Source organism: Dreissena polymorpha, chromosome 8, assembly GCF_020536995.1.
Source record: "Dreissena polymorpha isolate Duluth1 chromosome 8, UMN_Dpol_1.0, whole genome shotgun sequence".
Lineage (NCBI taxonomy): Eukaryota > Metazoa > Mollusca > Bivalvia > Myida > Dreissenidae > Dreissena > Dreissena polymorpha.
The window spans coordinates 38704084-38722428 of NC_068362.1; the positions used below are offsets into that span (position 1 = coordinate 38704084).

The window sequence follows — 18345 nt, forward strand, 5'->3', positions numbered from 1 at the left end:
CATAAAAAACACAAATAAATTAAGTTTAAAATTAACTGGAAGTGATTCAAGGCAAAACATGTTTGTATCAAACTTAATTATAATATTATTACAAGTATAAAAGGCATCTTTCAGAAAATATGCTAAATATTGCCCCCTCCCCCTCATGAGAATTGTCAACCACTACCTTCAGCCTTGGTCTACATCACTCTACATAGAGAGCTATATTTACTATACTCCTCCAGTGATATTTATGTATTATTTAACCCTTTGCATGCTGGGAAATTTGTCATCTGCTAAAATGTTGTCTGCTGAATTTCTAAAATTAGCCATTTCTTCGATTTTTTTCAAAGAATACTATCAGAATAGCAAACAGTTTGGATCCTGATGAGACGCCACGTTCTGTGGCGTCTCATCTGGATCCAAACTGTTTGCAAAGGCCTTCAAAATTCGGTTCCAGCGCTGAAAGGGTTAATTTTTCTTCTCTAGATACAACCCCCACGTAATGCTACATCATCTTTTTTTGTGTGTCAAATAAGTAAAAAAGTATCCCCAAATTACCTCCTAAAATTCTAAATTGAAGGTTTCCAAAAAGAGAAGATAAAATGCATATTGGAAAGTTAAATTAATTTCTCTATCAAGCTATATAAGTTAAACTTTAGTAAATATAATAATGACAAACTATTATTTTCCACTTTTAAGTACTATTTGCAGTGGGGTTTTTTCATTCAAATTTGGGTCCGGTACCAGGACCTATTCCCAATGGAAAAAAAGTATATATTTTTTCCAAATGGGAACTAAAAATTCCCAATTGAAGGTTTAAAAAAAAAAAAAATTAATAAGTCTAAACATGTCATTAATATCAAAATACAGCTCTATAAGTTAAACCTTAGAAATATAATTTAATTTAAATCGCGTTTATTATCAATTTTAAAGTATTTGTTAGCATAAAATCAAAACATTAATTTCCGAATTTTAGTCGAAAGGACACAATATTTCCCAATCCAAAGAGACCTAGCCCCATCTCTCAAAATGGTAAACACAACACTTCATCTACAACACAAGGATATCTTCCTTCTCTATTTCCTGTCCACTGGGCAGGACATAGGTCTCAGTCTGAGCGATGTTGGTCTGTAACTCCGCCTCTGCCAGCTGCCTGAAACATTCCACATACATGTGTGAGCATCACTCTGCAATAAGGGGGCTTAATGCGGTGCGCAAAGTGTCCTCCTAGATTAGCCTATGAACGCCGCAAAGGAACTAACAATACTTTAGGCATTTATTGTGGTTTTTGTTTATTGTCTTTGCCAAAAATCTAGTTGAGGCCCAAAGTGTTATCCCAGATTAGCCTGTGCAGACTGCACAGGCTTATCTGGGACGACACTTAATGCACATGCATTAAGCCTTGTTTATACACCGCGTAGCTTATATTCAATATACAAAAAACTAAACTATAGACCATGCCTCATTAATATTCACAATTCACCCAGTCAAATGAATCACTGCTATGAAACGTAGCCATCACACAACACAAATATGTGTGCTGGTGAACAAATCTTTCATCATTTATCCTTAAATGCCAAACATACATGGAATTATTTCAGGTTTGTCATTTGACCCGCATCATGCAAAAATGGGCCTTATGACATCCGAACAGTGTATGCCGCTGTATCCGTATGACGAGGGGCAATAATGAAAGCTAATGAGACCACAAAACATTGCATGACTTTATAGCAAGACAGGCTAGTTTCTGTGCAGGCTAGTTTCTGTGCAGGCTAGTCTGGAGCTGCGCTGGCCGCATACTGGCATTATTTCCATGTTCACACAACACAGTTGATTTTTGAATGAACATCCAATCTGCGTCAACAAGTTGAACATCCAATCTGCGTCAACAAGTTGTAATTAACACAACTTTAAGAGTCTCCTCAATTTATTCGTGTCAACAGTATAAGGTTAAATTAAATAATCTATCAGTGCCCCAGATAAGCTGCGTATCTGCGTTTTTCACCCTATTTAAATGTTTAAAAACGCAAAGAAATACAATATCATGCGTATTGAAAACGCAACTTATTTGACTTTTACGCAAATTCATCAAATTTGATGCGTACCGTACAATAGCTTCAATCAAATGCTTTGCTCATTTTCAGTATTTTTTCTTTGGAGTTATTATCGTAACGCGGCGACGCTTTCATTAAGCAAGCGCCTGGATGACAGAGCAGGAAAACAGTCAAAGTTATTCAAACGATTTGCTGACTAGATTTCATAGTTAAATAAAGCGTCTGACCAAATTATTTACGATGACATACATCATTTTCAATCTAACTAAATCCGTTGTTCATTGTGCATGTATTTGTAAAGCGTCTGTACTTTCAGTTTCTATTACGATGCCTAATAATAATTTCAAGAGTGGTCGAAAGACATGCGCGATTGTTGCGCCAAAATATCAGTCAATCGACAACTTTTTCGAACCATTCGTGTTATCGATTTTTTTAAAGTTTATATTATGGACAGTTTCAATGGTTTAAGATATTATGAAACATCTGTTTATTAAAGTTAAGTTTACATTTTACTGAATCAATACAAGTGTGCAGCTTAAACAGAAGTAAAGCAGAAATAATTTTAAGGTAGGTTTTTTTATAACTCGATTCACCCTATTTCAAGAATGAAATCACTCTATTTTTTAAAATCAATGGGTGAAAACCCTATTTTCAAAATAATTATCTGGGGCATTGTCTATTAATGCTGACTTTTGGCAGCAAATAAAAAGTCCACCTACATCGTTAAGCTTTTTACTGTTGTTGTTCATTATCAATAATACATATAACACTGACACAAAAAGTATAAAGAGAATTCTACTGCAGTCAAACTCACGTGTCTCTCTTTTCTTTCTTCTTCAGCTTTTTGGATGCTTTTTCAACTGGCAGCATCTGCAATCAATGGGCCGTGCAGTGTGAAAACGTGGTTTAATGCATGTGCGTAAAAAGTTGTCCCAGATCAGCCTGTGCAGTGTGCAGGGTTTTTTTTCCACTTTTTGGGAAGATAGCCAATGGCTTTGGAATTGGGAATTTTATCGGCATTTTCATGAAATTGGGAAAATAAATTCATTAGCCTTTTTTTCCACATGAAAAGTCCACTGATTAGGGAAATACTAAATTTGATATAACTCTTTATAATCATTCAAATTAAAAGAACAAAATCTTATAATACTTTGTTAGATGTAATTGAATTGAAATAAAATACGCATAAGACTTCTTTAAAAAAAAAAAAAAAAAAAAAAAAATTTTTTTTTTTTTTTTTTGGAAATTGGGAATTTTTTGCCACATTTTGGGAAAAAAGTATACTTTTTGGGATTCTGAACATAGCCGAATTTCGGCTATAAAATCGGGCCAAAAAAAAACCCTGGTGTGCACAGGCTATTCAGGAACAACACTTTCAGCTTTTATGATATTTTCTGTTTAAAGAAAGTATCTTCTTACCAAAAATCAAGTTTTAGCATAAAGTTTTGTCCCTGATTAGCCTGTGGCACTGCACCGGCTGATCTGGGACGACACTATACGCACTTGCATTAAAACCCCTTTTCCTATGTAAGGCATTTTACAAAAGTGCCTTGATTATAATGAGGTCCAAAGAAATGTATAAGGTAAAATAAGGTAACTAGATTGTATCTTAGGTTATATATGTGAACGTAGACATGCTCGTACTAAGACCTTTTTATCATTAACCCTTTGCATGCTGGATAATTTGTCCTCTGCTAAAATGCTGTCTGCTGAATTTCTAAAATTAGCCATTTCTTCGATTTTTTTTCAAAGAATACTATCAGAATAGCAAATAGTTTGGATCCTGATGAGACGCCACGTTCTGTGGCGTCTCATCTGGATCCAAACTGTTTGCAAAGGCCTTCAAAATTCGGTTCCAGCACTAAAAGAGTTAAGAAATTAAATGTAAGATATGTTAGTCTTTAGCTCCGTTGGTGGAGCAGTGGACTGACTACACAGTTGATTTTTTCACCATTTGGGAATGGGGCCAGGTCCTGTTGGATTGGGAAATATCAAGTCCTTTTGAATAAAATTGGGAAATCAATGTTGTTGATTTTATGCTTACAAATACTTTGAAATTGATAATAAAAGCGTTTGAAACAGATTAATGCTGAAACAAGATGTGTTTGTGAAACACTATGTCACCTCCCATATATTTGACCTTTGACCTTGAAGGATGACCTTGACCTTTCACCACTCAAAATGTTCAGCTCCATGAGATACACATGCATGCCAAATATCAAGTTGCTACTTTCAATATTGCAAAAGTTATGGCCAATGTTTAAGTTTGACACAAACAAACCAAAAAACAGACAGGGCAAAAACAATATGTCCCCCAGTATAGACAGGGAGACATAAAAACACTGATAGGGTTGAAAGAAAATAAAACAAATCAGGGCTCAACATTAACCAAAAACCAACTTGCCCTGCCGGGCAAGTACTTAGAAAATCTACTTGCCCTGAACATAAAGCCACTTGCCCAAACATGAAATATCACATTAACTGTAAACCTCGTATTTTTAAATAAAGATCAAAATGATACACCACAAAACCTTTTTTTTATTTTTGAACATTAAACAAAATGATTACAGCAATTAAAGTCTTATTAAAGTCAAGTCTAAATTAAATGCTCTTTGTTCTTTTTTGCACTTGCCCGGGCGGACAACTAGATTATAAAATAACTTGCCCGGACCCAACTTTTACTTGCCAGGGGCAATAGGACAACCGTTAATGTTGAGTTCTACAAATGAGCCACACTTTGGGAAAATGGGGCTTATTGCATTTGCTTGAAATGTGGTCCCAGATTAGCCTTTCCAATCAGAACAGGCTGATCAGGGAGAACCGGCTAATCAGGGACGACACTTTAAACTAATATGGTATTTGTTTGTTTCAAGGAATTCTCTTCTCAGCAAAAATCCACTTAAGGCGGAGAGTGTCGTCCCTGCCTTGTCTGTGTGTACTGCACAGGCTAATCTGGGACAACACTTTACACACATTCATTTATCACAGTTTCTGAGAGCTAGGCTCAAATCAATACAGATCATTATTGTTAGAATATTGACAAATGTACCTCATCGTCTTCATCATCATCTTCAACATCTTCATCTGAATCATCATCATCATCAAAGTCATCTTCAAGTTCTTCGTCTTCACTGCCACTCTCTTCCTCCTAAGAAAATACATTGACAATTCAGGGTATTTTTCGAGTCTGGTCAAAGTGGGATTTTTAAAATAAAAAATAGCTAATTGGGAATTTGTCATGGATAAAATGGACCAAATTGAGTATTTTTTTTTATCAAAAAATATTGAGACATCAGTACAAAATCATAAATTTTTTAGTTTCATACTGTGTTAGATGTTTATTAAATAAAATTGAGATATAATAATCATAAGACACTTCTTTAAAAAAAAAAACAATTAAATTGGTGGAAAAAAATACAACTTTGGTTTGGGATTTCCGTTCGCTTTGGGATCGGTTCCATATTAAGGTATTTTTTTAATAGCAGAAACCCCCTGAAATTGCACCATATTTCACAGACATTTTTTATTTTAATAACTCAACATGGGGTTCAAAACTATATAATAACATATTCTAGATAAAAGCTTTCCACTTAAAATGACTGAATGACTGTCATAGTAACAATTATTTTGTGAATAGTCAGTTCCTGAGGATTTTGTAGTTTACTTTTCATTTCAATTGTTCATTACTTGAAACACAACAAATCTGGTACTTAAGCCCATTCTTATTTTTCATGCACATAATCCAACTTCACTTTAGCCATATGAAAGCATTTTGAGTGTCAAACTGTGAAGATAATTACAGAAGATAATAATATAAGTATTGAGAACAGATACCATTGGTAGCTGAGATTTCTTAGTTTTGGGCTTCAACCAGGCTTGATTGTCATCAGTGAATCCTTTCACATCCTCCTCCTCTTCATCACTGTCCTCATCCATACTTCCTTCTTCATCATCATCATCATCATCATCGTCATCTTCATCGTCATCATCATCATTATCAAAATCGTCTTGTAAATCATCATCTTCATCTTCTGATTCCTGTGCATGCATTGAATAAAGCTGATTTCTGGGAAAATAGGGTTTAAAGCATGTGCGTAAAGCATCACACCAGGTAAACCTGTGAAGTCTGCACTGGCTTATCAAGGATACTTTTGGCCTTTATTGTATCTTTTTTTAAAGGAAGTCTCTTCTAAGTGAAAATCCAGTTTAGGGGAAACATCCTAACAGATAAGTCTGTGTGGACTGCCCTGGCTAATCTTGGATGACTTTTTACGCACATTCATTAAACCCCGTTTTCCATGGCATAAATAAAATTACTTCTTTGTCATGGTTGGAAAGTGAAGTAACTAAATATCAAGTTACATGTAGTTAGATTCTTATATTGATCAAGACATGTTTTGAAAGCCTGATGCCCCCACATTCCAAATATAGCTAAAACCTCAGCTTATCTCCCAAACAAGATGTTTACAGACAAATGTGGCTTTTCAAGTTCGCCAATGCCTAATGGATAAGGTGTCCGCCTAGCGATTGGGAGGTCACGGGTTCGAACCCCGTTCGGGGAGTGTTCTCTATATCTTCCCCAAAGACATCAAGTACTGGTTATAGGTCCAGAATTAAACGGACTTGAGAGCATTTCTATAAGCCTGAGGCTTTCAATGCAATGGCGCTAACATAAATAGGTTTAATCATTTCTATAAGCCTGAGGCTTTCAATGCAATGGCGCTTACATAAATAGGTTTAATGTATATGTGGCTTCTGACCTTTAAGTCATATCTTGAACTAAAGGTAATGGGACAGGTCATACATGGGACATTCAGTCTTCTCATGGTTGTTATTTTTTAAGGCTTTACTACTGAGATATGTATTTTGACACATTTGTAGTCCCTCATAAAGTTAAATTTAATTAAAGACCTTTCTTACTAGATTCAATTTTTTAAGGCTTCTTTTCCAACTCTTAGATACTGATGAGAAGCAAACAGCATGAAACCTGAACAGACTGCCAGTTACTCGCAGGCTGTTCTGGTTTATGCTGTTTGCACATACCCATTGTCACTTTGCTTCTGAATGGAAAGGGTTAAGTGAATAATTACTGACCATGTCACAACCTGTTCAAGCTGTTGTATGTCAAAATTTTACCACTGACCTCTATGTGTGACCTTGACCTCTGAGTTTTTACACATAATGCCGTATTCTCATGGTGGTCATTAGTGGTTAGTAATCTTAAAATAGCATGATGAATGGCAAAGTTCAAGTCTGGACAAGCGGTTTCATCCCCAAATATGACTTTTGACCTCTAAGTTATATAAAAATGCATTTATATATTATGAAGTCATGGCTGAGACAGGAATTTTTGCAGCCAGTTTGACCTTTGACCTCAAAGTTTGACCTTCACCTTTGACGTAGTGAGACAGGTGTTACATGCACACATTGTCTTCTGATGATTTCCATCTGTGCCACATTATATGAAATTCAATCAATATATGGCAAAGTTATTGTTTAGACAGGAATGTGTGTACAGACAGACGGATGGACAGTGCCACTGCTAAAAAGTGTTGTGCAGACAGCACGGGCTAATCTGTGATGTCATTTTACGAAAATGCATTAAAACTTATTGTCAAGGAGAGAGGTTTATTTCTTTCAATTATTATTTTTCATTACCTCAGGCTCAGGTTGAACCTTCTGTAGCTTTTGTTTCCCCTTCTTCTTCTGATTGACTTGCTTGATGATTGAATCCATCATAACCCGTTCAGACTCTGAATTTGAAGAGTGATAACAGTGACAGGGATTTCAATAAATTTTCATATCCAGCAGTCAAATGATCGAACATTTCAGGGGTCCTTTGAAATTATCATGGGTCAAAATAATGAAGCACAGAGTTATTTTGTTCGAACATATTATTTAAATGCTCAGCAAATTTCTTTTAGCACAATTTTAACTATGCAAAATAACATAATTTGTATCATATAAAATGTGTCATTGATTTTGCTATTCAGTTACATTTCCATAAGAATGAGGAAAGTCAGATACTTTGGAGGATTAACCCTTTGCATTCTGGGAAATTTGTCGTCTGCTAAAATGTTGTCTGCTGAATTTCTAAAATTAGCATTTTCTTCGATTTTTTTTCAAAGAATACTATCAGAATAGCAAACAGTTTGGATCCTGACTGTTTGCAAAGGCCTTTAAAATTTGGTTCCCGCACTGAAAGGGTTAAACAAGAGCAGTGTTTGTGAAACAGACAGACAGACAGACATGCTTGCATCAAAAAGCAGAAATCTGTTTCAATTGAAATCTCATAGTAATTGCAGTAATATCAAAATGATGGGTCTTGTTTTCACTGATATTAAATCTCTTTTTTGGTGTGTATAATTGTTTTCTAAATCAATGGTAATTAAATCATCAATTGTGAAAAAGGAAAAACATTCACAGCAACAATTGTAAACACTTCTAGCATGAAAACCATGAAAAATTGCAGTGTACATAACAAGTTTGTTTATATATATCTCATACATATTTTAACCCTTTCCAGCTCAGAAGCCAAGGGACAATGGCTATATGCAACCAGCAAAAAAAAAAGAACAGCCTGTGAGTAACTAGCAGACTATTGATGTTTAATGCTGTTTGCTGCTCATTAGTACCTGAAGCTTGGAATAAAGCCTTGAAACATTGACTCTACTAGTAGTAGTTAGAATGGTCTTAAAGTTAATATTTTATGGGACAACAAATGGGTAAAAAAGTGCATATAAGTCGTAAAGGTTTAACACATGCTTTTAGACAATATGTAAGGTAAAAAAAAATCAAATAACATTACACACACAACATCTCAATACCTTGCTCATCATCTTCATCAGAATCTTCAAGCTTTCTTTTCTTGTTGCCAGGAGTATTTTCTTTTACCAGTACTGCTGAGTTTTTCTTGATCTTCTCAGGTTTTTGCACAATCTTCTCAATTTTCTTCACTTCTTCCCTCTCTAACCTCTTCTTCAACCTTAAACACAAGTTATCCACATGGTTCACCATTTCAAGAACAAACAAATTGTCATGACATCCACAAATACCAGGTTTTTTTATCTGATTTTGGGGAAAGGGCCTGGCCCTTTTTTGAGGGGAAAAAATGCGCGAAACGCCGGATTTTGGGGAAAAAATCATGCAAAATGCAGGATTTTGGGGAAAATAAGGAAAGCCTTAAATAATCAATTAAGCATATTTTACTGTTTTTAAAACAAATTCAAGGTAACAGAAAATTTAATTATGCAATATTTTTCTATTTTCTACACTAGATCAGGTTAAATTATATATTTAAAGGTTTAACAAGGGACAAAATTGTCACAAAACCAGGTTTTCATTGTGAAATAAAAATCTGATAAAGGGAGAAAACTCAAACTGAACTTTTGAAATGAACAAACAAAATTAACCCCCTTTGTAAGTTTGTTTTTTAAAAAAATCTATTTTTAGTCGTGGCGACCTTGACATTGGAGATATTGACGTGATTCTTTCGTGCGACACACCGTCCCATGATGGTGAGCAAATGTGCCAAATGATTTTAAAATCTAACAATGAATGACATAGTTATGGCCAGGACAAGCTCATTTATGGCCATTTTTGACCTTTGAACTCAAAGTGTGACCTTGACCTTGGAGATATCGATGTAATTATTTCGCACGACACACCGTCCAATGATGGTGAACAAATGTGCCAATAGATTTTAAAATCTGACAATGAACGACATAGTTATGGCCCGGACAAGCTTGTTCCGCCCGCCCGCCAGCCAGCCCGCCCGCATTCGCCAATCTAATAACCAGTTTTTTCCTTCGGAAAACCTGGTTAAAAAATAAACAAGAGGGCCATGGGCCCTAAGGCGCTTACCTGAGACCCAAAGGAACTAACCTATTCTGGGAAGGTGGAGTTCAAAATAATAAAAGTACTTCATACAGACGGGCGTACATACTTCACTTGCGCTTTATAGTTCAATTATTTAGTGTAAAATCTTCAAAAGAGGACGAGTGCTGAGCAGACAGGCGGTTGTACAGACTTAGTGTACTGCTCTATTATTAAAATACGTTTTCACTGTTTTTCCATTCAAAGTTATTTAGAACAATGATACTCTGATTTTCAAGTAATACTGCATTTCACATATCATACATGATATACGTCTGTATATAAAATTTATTAGAATAATGGTATTTCTGACTTTCACATAATACTGTATTTCACAAATCATCCATGCAGGCCTACATGACTTTTGTATATCAATCTGTATTTATGATTTTAAATGAAATTTCATACTTCATTTAAGAGTAACTTTTTGTTAATTATTCACATTTGTAAGTGTTGTTTGTAAACAATTCCTCAACGCTTCTACCGTAAAACGTTGTGTATAAGGCGCAAATTTTTACCCCCAAATTTAATTTTAAAAACTTGATGCGCGTTATGCACAACTACAGCCATGCCAAGACATTTTTTCCCTGTCAGTTACCCAGTTACGGTAACTCGCATCATTCTGTTCCCTGTTGTTTTAACTGTAACTATGTTAATAATTGTGTTATATTTACGATGTGAATATAGATGGACAAACGTTATAAAGTTAACAATAAAAAATTTCAGTGTCTTAGTTATACCAAGCACACTAATCGGTCCGCAATGTGTACTCCTCCACGATAAAATCGTGGACAGTTACTTCGGAAACTTATGATGAAAACCTCGATGGTATCCTCGTAGAAATTGTGCATTTTATGCATAAGTTATTTAAATCGAAACATTTACGCGTAATATTATAATTTAAACAAGAGCACCGCTTTGAAGGTGCAGACCGCTCATCTATTTTCTTTTTAAAGGTAAAGGGACTCTCAATTTCAATCACAAAGGAGGGAGGGGTGGAGTGAAGAGGGGTGTATAGTGTGGGGGTGTGGACATTTATTACATAATCTTCCAAAAATGCGGAAAAAAAATGCAAAAAATAAAAATAAAAATTTCGGGGGCGGGGGGGGGGGGGGGGGGGGTTGGGTGGGGGGAGGGGATTCTTGGGTTCGATGGTTGGACGGTATTTCAAAAATAAAATAATAAAAATAAATATTTGTGATTTTTAACCCTTTCAAAAAATAAATTGGGGGTGGGGTGGGGTGGGGGGGGGTATAGTGTGAGGGTATAGGTCATTTGTGAGAAAAATTAGGGGAGGGGGGGGGAGGGCACGGGGGATGGTTTGGGTGGAGTCTATTGTGGTATGTCAGGTAAGAGTAGTTTTGTCAAAGTATCAATCAAATCTAATCATAAATAAAGAAGTTCTGGCAATTTTAGCAAAATTTAATAATTTGACCTTAAGAGTCCAGGTCATTCAAAGGTCAAGGTAAAATTCAACTTGCCAGGTACAGTAACCTCATGATAGCATGACAGTATTTGAAGTTTGAAAGCAATAGCCTTGATACTTTAGAAGTAAAGTGGATCGAAACACAAAATTTAACCATACATTCGAAGTTACTAAGTAAAAAACGGGCCATTATTCCATAAAATTGACAACCAGAGTTATGCAACTTGTCCTTTTACTGTACCCTTATGATAGTTTGCGAGTGTTCCAAGTATGAAAGCAATATCTATGATACTTTAGGGGTAAAGTGGACCAAAACACAAAACTTAACCAAATTTTCAATTTTCTAAGTATAAAGGGCCCATAATACCGTCCAAATGCCAGTCAGAGTTACATAACTTTGCCTGCACAGTCCCCTTATGATAGTTAATAAGTGTTGCAAGTATGAAAGCAATAGCTTTGATACTGTAGGAATAAAGTGGACCTAAACACAAAACTTAACCAAATTTTCAATTTTCTAAGTATAAAAAGGGCACATAATTCTGTCAAAATGCCAGTCAGAGTTACATAACTTTGCCTGCACAGTCCCCTTATGATAGTTAGTAAGTGTTGCAAGTATGAAAGCAATAGCTTTGATACTTAAGGAATAAAATGGACTTAAACACAAAACTTAACCAAAATTTTCAATTTTCTAAGTATAAAAAGGGCACATAATTCTGTCAAAATGCACGCCAGAGTTATCTAACTTTGCCTGCCCAGTCCCCTCATGATAGTAAGTAAGTGTACCAAGTTTGAATGCAATAGCATTGATACTTTCTGAGAAAAGTGGACCTAAATGCAAAACTTAACCGGACGCCGACGCCAAGGTGATGACAATAGCTCATTTTTTTTTTCAAAAAATAGATGAGCTAAAAAAACACACAAGCAAGTTGTATCTTTATCGTTATCGTCTTTAAGATAATTAAGTATTGAAAAATAAAATAACACGTGAGATCGGCAATATAAATAAAACGATTTTCAGTGAGCCTACAGTACGGAAATTTTGCGTTAATTTTTTTTTCTTGAATTCAAAAACTTTTTTTACGATTTTTTTGCTTCAAAAAGTAGATGCACGTTGTACATAATGCGCGTTATACATAATGCGCGTTATACACAGCGTTTTACGGTACTCATTATTAACAACCAATGCAAAACTAAAGTGCATTTTAATTGTGAAATTTATTCTCGAATACAAGCTGCATTTAGTATCATAAGTATCGCAAATAGTTGGTTTTAAATACATTTTCTCTATCTCTTTAATTATTGAACAAAGTATATCTGTGATATGATATGTGTACATGTAGACATGATAGTTTTTTGTCAACAAATGTACAACAGTAAAGTTGGAGAATATTTCAATCTATTTTTTATTGATCAATATAATTGAATTTTGACAACAGTTGTTGCCTAAGCTGTAAAGGATATTTTTACGTACATATCTTTACTTTTTCTTCTTGATATTCATAAAATACACTGGGACTTTGTGATTGTTATAAGTTAAATAATAGCCATTTTGAGTAAGTTCAATCAGGCATCACTGTACTTAAAGCTAAGAAATATGAATTACATGTATCACGCCCATTAAATTTATATATATTGTATAAACCTTTCTTGGAACATACATAATTTTGCTATTTCAAGAGCTTGCTTCAATGCTGTAATCTGTTCTTTTTATGCAGTCAGCGTGCTGATTTTTATACGAAAATAAATGCCAGACAGATGTATTTATGAGTTTATCTCTATATTGATACCACTGTATAGCAATTGTTGTTCCATGCTGTTTACTGCTGTTTACTGCAAAGGGCTGTAAACAAGGGGTTAGGCATCAAGCAACTGTCAGAGATAATGAGGTACCTGCTGTGGCTAATGGTTATTTCATTGGTCTGTGGTCATTAAATTACATGCAACAAAATGTGTGAAAAGTGGCCAGCACAGGAATTTGGGGCCTGACTCTAAACTGTTATATACAGTTGTTTCTCCCCTAAGTAATTTTCTGTGAAATCCATATTACTACTTAATTTTTTTTAAATTATTTAATAAAGAATTTTCAGATGGCAAAAATACGTTTGTTGCACTTCATCCCCAACTAATCATCAACATAATAATCCTCTGTTATTGTGGCCATGTTTTTCAAATGTTCACAACTATTTTCAAACTCGTCTCGAGGTATCCACAAAACCAATGTTTTGACCAAATTTCATGATGATTAGGCAAAAAATGTGACTTCTAGAGTGTTCACAAGGAAAAAGACCCCCCCCCCCCCTGGCAGCCATGTTTTTTTACCTATCTGAACCATTTTCAAACTCAACCATCGTATCCAGGAAACAAATGTTCTGACCAAATTTCATGTAGATTGGACCAAAAATGTGACTTCTTAAGTGTTCAAATGTTTTCACTATATACATATAGAGAAAATTGCCCCGCCCCCTGGCGGCCATGTTTTTTCACCGATCTGGACCATTTTCAAACTCATCCGAGATATCAATAAAACCAATGTTTTCACAAAGTTTCATGATGATTGGGCAAAAATTGTGACTTCTCGAGTGTTCACAAGGTTTCTATATAACCATATAAGGAATACTGCCCCGCCCCCTGGTGGCCATGTTTTTTAACAGACCGGAACAATTTTTGAACTCAACCAACATATAATTAAGACAAACATTTTGGCAAAATTTACATGAAGATTGGGCATCAAATGTGACTTCTACAGTGTTTACAAGGTTTTTCTATTTTTTTACCTAGTGACCTAGTTTTTGACCCAGTTTCGAACTCAGTCGTGGTATCATCGGGACAAATGTTCTGACCAAGTTTCATTTAGATCGGATAAGAAATGTGGCCTCTAGAGTGTTCACAAGGTAAAATGTTGACGACGTATGCACGACGCACGCACGACGGACGACGGACAAAAGGCGATCCCAAAAAATCACCATGAGCACGTTGTGCTCAGGTCAGCTAAAAATAAAAAATATTTTTTTATTTTTTTGGGAGGGGAAAATGAAATCTAGGTGAAAATTTACCAGCTGAGGGGAACAAAAATCGGAGGGGAAAGGGCAGATTTTTGACGGGTCACAAGAAGGGAAAAAAAAACTGAATACCAAGAAAATGCTAACGTTAATTCGCTAACAAATAAATAAATTTTCTTCAGGCATGTCATCCTAGATTAATCAGGGTCGACTCTTTCTGCTTAAATAAAAGTTTTGGCTTTAAGGAAGTCTCTTCTAACCACAAATCCAGTTTAGGTGCAGGGTTTTTTTTGGCCCGATTTTATAGCCGAAATTCGGCTATGTTCCCAATCCCAAAAAGTATACTTTTTCCCAAAATGTGACAAAAATTCCCAATTTCAAAAAAAAAAAAAAAAAAAAAAAATTTTTTTTTTTTTTTTTTTAGAAAGAAGTCTAATGCGTATTTTATCTTAATTTCAATTCAAATACATCTAACAAAGTATTATATGACTTTGTTCTTTTAATTTGAATGATTATAAAGAGTTATATCAAATTAAGTATTTCCCTAATCAGTGGACTTTTCATGTGGAAAAAAAGGCTAATGAATTTATTTTCCCAATTTTATGAAAATGCTGATAAAATTTCCAATTCCAAAGCCATGGGCTATCTTCCCAAAAAGTGGAAAAAAAAACCTGAGGTGGAAAGTGTCATCCCACAGGCTAATCTGGGATGATGCTTTATGCAAATGTATTAAGCCCCATTTTCCCAAATAACAATAAATGACTGGATCCTCAAACCATCACAAATGTTCAACCTAAAATTAAGAAAAGTCTAAACTTATCTACATGCAAAACAGTATTTATGGCAAGTAGTTTAGCTAGCGCTTTTATATTTCACATGTAATGTTTGTAGCCAATTATGTGCCCTTAATTGCCAGTCTCTCATAAACAAGAATAAAGTACAGTCAATCTTGTGGATGCGACCACTTGTATTAAGCGACCTTTGTCTTATGCGACCATTTTGAAATCCCACGGAGCTTTTTTGCTATATAATGATATTGTATTAAGCGACTTTTGTCTTACGCGACCAGCGACCCCTGATTTTTGTGTATTTTGATGTCCGAATCTTGAATTAAGCTACCATTCGGAGGTAAAACTGGTAATCTATTGATCTTTCAGGGACAAATCCGTGTAAGTTGTTTATCTAAGCCGATAAGATGTACCGTTACACCTCTGCTTTGTTTTCACACCAACCATTATGCTTTGTCTCGTTGACCGGTTCTGGCCGGTATTGTTGTAGACTGCGTATCAATTTATTGAGTTGAATAATAGAGGAACGTATTGCACACAGTCTACAGCTTAAATAATCTACTATGTGGAACGTTAAGAGACAACGCCAATTTTTCTCGAGTATAGATAACAGGTGCAGAAATAATGCACTGTACGCGACAAACATTTCCTGAGAAGTGCGGAAAATAAACTATTTATCGGCAACATCTGTCGATATCCTTACAGGGCCCTCAATCTATCAAATCTGCCGCCGAATTTCGGCGGCAGTCCGCCACCTGAAAAGTATACTTTTTTCCCCTTTTTTTTAATAGAAAGATGTGTCTCATGATTATTATATCTCAATTCTATTTCAATTTAATCTTTTCAAACATACTAAATTATGAAAAATGCAATGAATATAGTGCAAACATGTACAAATGAAATAATGAGAGAGTAAGTAAAAAAATCCCCCAAACAGGGAAACACCGCGAAAATTCCCCCTCCTAAGGGCTGCGGACCCCTTCCCCCAAAGTAGTGTGAGGGCCCTGCCTTACATTACCAATTTGTAATTATGCTAATTAGTATATATTTGTTAGCCAATCACATTGTTATTTACTTAATAAATTTTCCAATCAGGTCTGTTTGTTTGTTTTCAATTGACGTGTTTTAATTTTTTCAGCTCATTATGTATCAAAATCGAGTCAGATTTCCATAAGCGTACATGCAGAAATTAAAATGTCAAAACAAAAAGTGTTAACGTTGAACGAGAAAATTCGGGTTTTGGAATTGTCATAGAGTTAACGTGCACGTAAAATCGCAGATGAGTTTGGAGTAGGTAAAACTCAAATCCAGAACATTCTTAAGCGTAAAGTGAGGTGCTTGAAGACGTGGAAAATAATGTGTCAGGTGAAATAAATGCGAAAAATATTTCCTTGTCTATGGTGTTTTTGCAAATAAATATGTACACACAATTCATTTATAATAAATGATTATTTATAATAACTGAAAAATAAAACAAATTATAAGTTAAATAATGTTTATGTATTGTGTTTATATTCATTTTATTATAAAAGTTAAAATCATTGTTGACATAAGATATTATCCTTCATTATAGATTAAAATTGAGGGTAAGCATTCTTCCAGAATGGCCTTTTTTATTTAAAGACCATTTTATTAAGAGACCACTTTTGATTACTCCCTTGAGTGGTCTCTTAATACAAGATTGACTGTATTACTATTTGATTGTTTACTAGTAACCTACTTACATAGTAACTTGTAACCTACCTTTTCTTCTGTCTGCTACTAAGCTTCTTCTCTGCATCTTTTTCTTCTGAAACAAATATATGAAGTTATTTTGTATAGATATGTTTACATTTGTTATGTTGGAACTCATCCAACCCATGCTAAAGACACCAGACCTTGGACAGCGCCGATAAAAATGGCCGCGGCTCATAATTATCTGTAAAAAAATCGTCAGTCCTCGAGTCAGTAAAAAATTGGAGTTAAAATCTATTTGTTTTGCGAAAAAAAAAGATAACAAAACTGCATATCTGTCAGAAATATTTACTCATTTACTGAATACTGGTTCATTAAGTTTGCTCAAATACTGTAAATTTTAATGAAAAAGAATTGTAAATAACACACCTGTTAAAAACAGTTGCTATTTACTGTGAGTATGAACATAACGATTGTTGTCAAATAATAAAACAACGCAATTAATACAAACATCCGAAATATATAATCCGAAAAACAACCTATTTTAAAACGTAATACCTGCAACATCCTTATGAAGAGTTGGCACGCTGTATTTCTGCTTTTTCTTTCCTTTAGACTTTTGCTTTTGTTCTGTTAGGTCTCTTTTTCTCCCCATTATAATATAATTAAAAGTACAATACTGAATTACGATAACGTTAACCTTTTTTTACAAAACACGTGTTTGTATTTACATGTCCGTCACTACACTTAAAATTGTCAAAGGAACTCTATTCGCATTGGCATCATTCGTTATTTTGACTGGCCTAAACGCATACGGTTTCAGTTGTACAAATGTTAAGTTAATCTTACATTATTCGAAGTGAGAAGACTTCTGTTGTAGTTTTTTGCAAAGTGAGAGATACCATTATTTGAGTTTAAGTTTTAGTCTGGTGATACCGCGTATCGGTGTATTAAGCCCATGTCTTCAAATAAACTAACGAATTAAAATTAATCAAAGAAAACACATCGGTTCGTTGTTATTTAACCTTTTTGTGAAGAAATAAAGTTCCAGTATAATATGAAGGGGAATTTTACCATTGATATCGTTTGCATACTAATAAAGGTATGATGCCATTTCGTTTATTATGAAGAGTACGTACTGTGTATCGGTTTATTCACGGTTAGCCCATCTTTATAAAACTACGAGCATAAACTTCAGAAATGAAATTGGTGTACTAGATAATAGTTATTTTAAGGTAAACAAAACACGTAAACTTTTAAATTTTATTTCATTAGTTTGTAAATGTGTAGGTATATTAATGAAAAAATATATATACATGTGCATTATAGAAAAAATTACATAATTATATTAACAAAAACACAATTTAAAAAACAACACATTAATAATATATTATCTTTCCGATAAAAACAACAACATTTAATGTTAATTGACTGGTATTAAGTTTTAGCGAGTTATCATAGTGGCACACTTATATATGCGAACGATACTAAAAATTCAACGCCGTCTTATGCGTGCACCGCTGTGTGACGTCATGTTACTATGGCAT

General features: G+C 34.6%; 1 protein-coding gene across 1 annotated transcript in view; it reads right to left on the reverse strand.

Annotated features, from left to right (window-relative positions):
- Positions 1 to 17562, reverse strand: part of LOC127843125 (uncharacterized) — a 35182-nt gene extending 17620 nt beyond the window's left edge. The window contains exons 1-8 of the mRNA XM_052372964.1: positions 17357 to 17562; positions 16868 to 16913; positions 8864 to 9021; positions 7695 to 7789; positions 5871 to 6074; positions 5086 to 5184; positions 2851 to 2906; positions 1050 to 1135 (exon numbers count right to left, since the gene is read on the reverse strand). Of these exons, the coding sequence (XP_052228924.1) occupies positions 1050 to 1135; positions 2851 to 2906; positions 5086 to 5184; positions 5871 to 6074; positions 7695 to 7789; positions 8864 to 9021; positions 16868 to 16913; positions 17357 to 17453 (841 nt within the window). The 5' untranslated portion in view covers positions 17454 to 17562. The remainder of the gene's footprint in view (positions 1 to 1049; positions 1136 to 2850; positions 2907 to 5085; positions 5185 to 5870; positions 6075 to 7694; positions 7790 to 8863; positions 9022 to 16867; positions 16914 to 17356) is intronic.
- Positions 17563 to 18345: the final 783 nt, after the last annotated feature.